Below are 3,625 nucleotides of genomic sequence, written 5' to 3'. Positions count from 1 at the left end.
GCGATGATAAAATGATACAGTAGATTCACAAGAATGATGTGAATGATTCAAATTTGTATTTTACATCATATTTATCATATTACTAATTAACCTGAAGTAGCCAATGTTCACATGATTCTCATGGTCGCTTATAATATAATATTCCGTTATAATATTTAGTGAACATACACCTTTCTATCAGCCGCACTCATTAAAGTGGTTCCACTCACCTATATTAAATATTACTCTGCTCCTTCCATTGAACTGTACCAATGCAATTTGAATAATGAATTATCGCAGATGATGCTTTGCAGATTCGTGTTAGTGCAAAATTGTTTATTTTACGATATTTACAGTAATTTACATAAATATGAACTCAACACCAACAAGAATGATGCTATGATATATTTCTTTTATATTTGTGCACTCGTCTGGGCGATAAAGTTCACAAACATTTGGTCCTTACTCAAATTAGTATCAACATAACATGGTTCACGAACTGCCAGGAGAGGATCAGGCTCGCATGATATGTTGTTTATTTATTGATGAATTTATTTGACTTCTGGTGCAAGCGTTGCATTTCTCCAATGCAAAATTCTTTCTTTCCTATCTATAGTCTTTTGTTTTTGTTTTGTTCCAAGTTAAAATTCTTTAATGAACTAATAAATAATGGAGATAACGTTTAAGGAACTTTCATCAAGGTACCGTATTGTAATAAAGTTAATACATTATTATATTATTGATATACTACATGTAAAACAAAGAATATAAATGTAAGATCATCAATTGGATAGGATGAAGCGATAGAAACGTCCAGGCAATGTACGTTCCTCTATGATTCAGCCTATAGAATTTACGATCTTATTAATATGATAATGTTTTTAAGATATGTCTACTTCTTTACAGACACTGTCGAGAACGGTAATTACTACCACGTAACATACACCGCAAGTAGCACGTCGGTAGGTATATATAATTTATATATACATAATGTTAATCTTTGTTCAATTACACCGAGCGGCACCTTTTCAAACAATCGATTAGAAACTTTTGCCCTATACGATGTTTACATCGTGTTCCTTCATTCGAGCACTTTATGTTTCTACGTTATGCATATTCAGCAGTGCTACGTATCAACATTGATTATAGGTGCTAATTTGTATAGGCCTATTGTAGAATGATTACGTTGCTAACTAATTTTTGCTTCCGTTTAATAGAAATCCTTGACCTCAGTGATTGATCATACGACAAACGGTTTGATGGATAACATGATGCTCGACACAGTCAAAATATGGGGACTCTCGTCCGTTACAAATATTAAGTTGGACGGTACAGTTATAGATAACTCGAAGTATAATTTCAATGATTCTACTAAGGTGAGTTACACTTGTAGAGAAGCCAACAGTATATGTTCAGTTAATCATTACACTACAGATATACTTTCCGGAAACTTTAGTAGGCTTATGGTATAAAACATTTGATAAAATAACTAACTCTATCCGATTTTATAGGAGTTTTGTCCCTTACAGGCATTTCGTTACATGAAAATACAGATATGTATGAATTCACAAACATAATATTAATGTTTAACTGTGTAATTTATACGAAACACATCTAGCGTTCTTTAATATTCATTGGAATAATGTTAATAGGCCTATAAGCATGTGAAAACACAACCAATATGATTTCAAAATCATGCCAGTAAATTATCTTATTGTTTACTTACTTTGTAGCTCTTCTATGAAAAGTATATTCAATGTTTGATATATTTTTTCTTGTTTACAGACTCTTATCATCAACAACTTGGGTCATGATATGAAAAATCCTCTGAACCTACAATGGGAGTGATCATAGTCAAAACACGTAATCGGATATTACCATTTATAACACACCTAAATAGATTATTGTCATTTGATTGGTGCAGTTCGTATCACGTGATATTGGTTATTTACACCATTTTTATCACCCATAAAAATTTAGATCCATCTGTGTATTTTTTGGTTTGTTCCATTGCACGCCTCCACCTAATACAATATTTTCATTGTTTGAAAGTAGATGGACTGCTCCGCTCAGAAGAAAGGTAGACATAACTTTATTTTCATAAAATATCAAATGACAAGGATATCTATTTTAGGTTATGAATCAAATAATCAATGGTTTGTATTTGTGCAATTATTCTTATTATTCCCATTGCACTCATACACATTCATTATTTGTATACTTTTGTTTGATTGATTGAAGATATATTTTGTCCATTGTATTGTTCGATTGATGTGCCATTGATGTTAGTTTGCTATCAGATATTGATATTCGTTCTATATGCTAATTGTTCATCCGATATAGGCCTATATATTATTTTGTGACTTGTGTAGGTGGATACTGTATATTGAAGAATAAAAATAATAGAAAATGATACAGTAAACAACAACTTCGTATACTGTTTTTTGTTTTTGTTTTTGTTTTTTTTAAATTAATTTTCACCTCTCGGAGAATTCATATATATTCCTGATACCCACCCTTGAGTTGTCAAGTTGATGTCTTTGTGGTTTTTGTAGGGAATAATTCATATTCTTCAAGTATTCCTCTTAATTATATTTCCTAAGCTTCTGACAATGTGTGTTTTTATAGTCATCGCACTACGTCAAGTTTAATACGGTATTTGAATTGCATTCATTTTTCGGCTGTATGAAAGCATGGAGGTATAAACATAATACTGTACCTCCCTGGTAAAAGTATACCTGTCTCAGTAGAATGCCATGCGCCACCTAGAGGACATTATGGATATTTAATATAATTATAAAATATGCCAACGTGCTTACTGTAGTATTCATAACGTGGGTCGTTATAACTATGCGCATAATATCAAACGGCACGTCTATATAATAATATTACTGTAGCTACGAAATACACTACCGCCGGTCTAAGGGACAGGTGTAGCCACACTATTTTCTACGATCTCGTTATGATTTTCATAAATCGACTTATCAAACACAAAGCATAATGGACGAGTCCAACTATTCGTCACAATTGAAAGCATTATCGCCCTGACCTTGCTAATACGTTAATTGCTGGTTGTAAAGTAATAGGACGCAAGAATTTTTTACACAGAAGATGAGCCATTGACCCTCTCAACCAGCGAATGTTAATTGAACATTGCTATTTGTTTTCCATTTGGATGGGATCTGAAAATTAGCTTCCACTTTGATCATAGATATTTAAACGACAGTAGATTATTATGTGTGTTTCATTATCATTGCGTATTTTAACTTGGCAACGTTATTGATATTTCGTGGAATAATATCGGTGAGAAATTTGTCCTACAATCTTTTTAAAAACCTGTTGACGATTTTGGAGTCAGGGTAAGTTTTGTATTATGCTAATGTTTTCATTCAAGTAGGCCTACACCACACAATTTACAGTTAATTATAATCCATGGACATTTTAATCAATTAGATTTAGTGTCTGTATTCTTTCTTAATTTTAGGCATAATAACCTATTATTTGCGCTTATGATTTCACAAATGTACAATCTATGAAAGACTGAAAATATTTAAGAACAATTTACTAACAATAAAAGAAGATTGAAAGCCTACGTTGAAAGCCTGAAATTTCTATTAATAAATTAGTCAAACTAATTTATTATTCA

At 31.8% G+C, this 3,625-nt stretch overlaps 1 protein-coding gene across 1 annotated transcript in view; it reads left to right on the top strand.

Moving 5' to 3' along the window:
* LOC117110767 (maltase-glucoamylase, intestinal-like) overlaps nt 1-2,407 on the top strand; it is a 19,178-nt gene extending 16,771 nt beyond the window's left edge. The window contains exons 21-23 of the mRNA XM_033253564.1: nt 774-941; nt 1,197-1,355; nt 1,765-2,407. Of these exons, the coding sequence (XP_033109455.1) occupies nt 774-941; nt 1,197-1,355; nt 1,765-1,827 (390 nt within the window). The 3' untranslated portion in view covers nt 1,828-2,407. The remainder of the gene's footprint in view (nt 1-773; nt 942-1,196; nt 1,356-1,764) is intronic.
* Nucleotides 2,408-3,625: the final 1,218 nt, after the last annotated feature.

The sequence above is a fragment of the Anneissia japonica genome, unplaced genomic scaffold (genome assembly GCF_011630105.1).
Source record: "Anneissia japonica isolate Jap-2015-1 unplaced genomic scaffold, ASM1163010v1 scaffold2756_len2360902_cov194, whole genome shotgun sequence".
Classification (NCBI taxonomy): Eukaryota; Metazoa; Echinodermata; class Crinoidea; order Comatulida; family Comatulidae; genus Anneissia; species Anneissia japonica.
The sequence above is the reverse complement of the archived record's forward strand: the minus strand, read 5'-3'. Positions and strand labels throughout refer to the sequence as shown.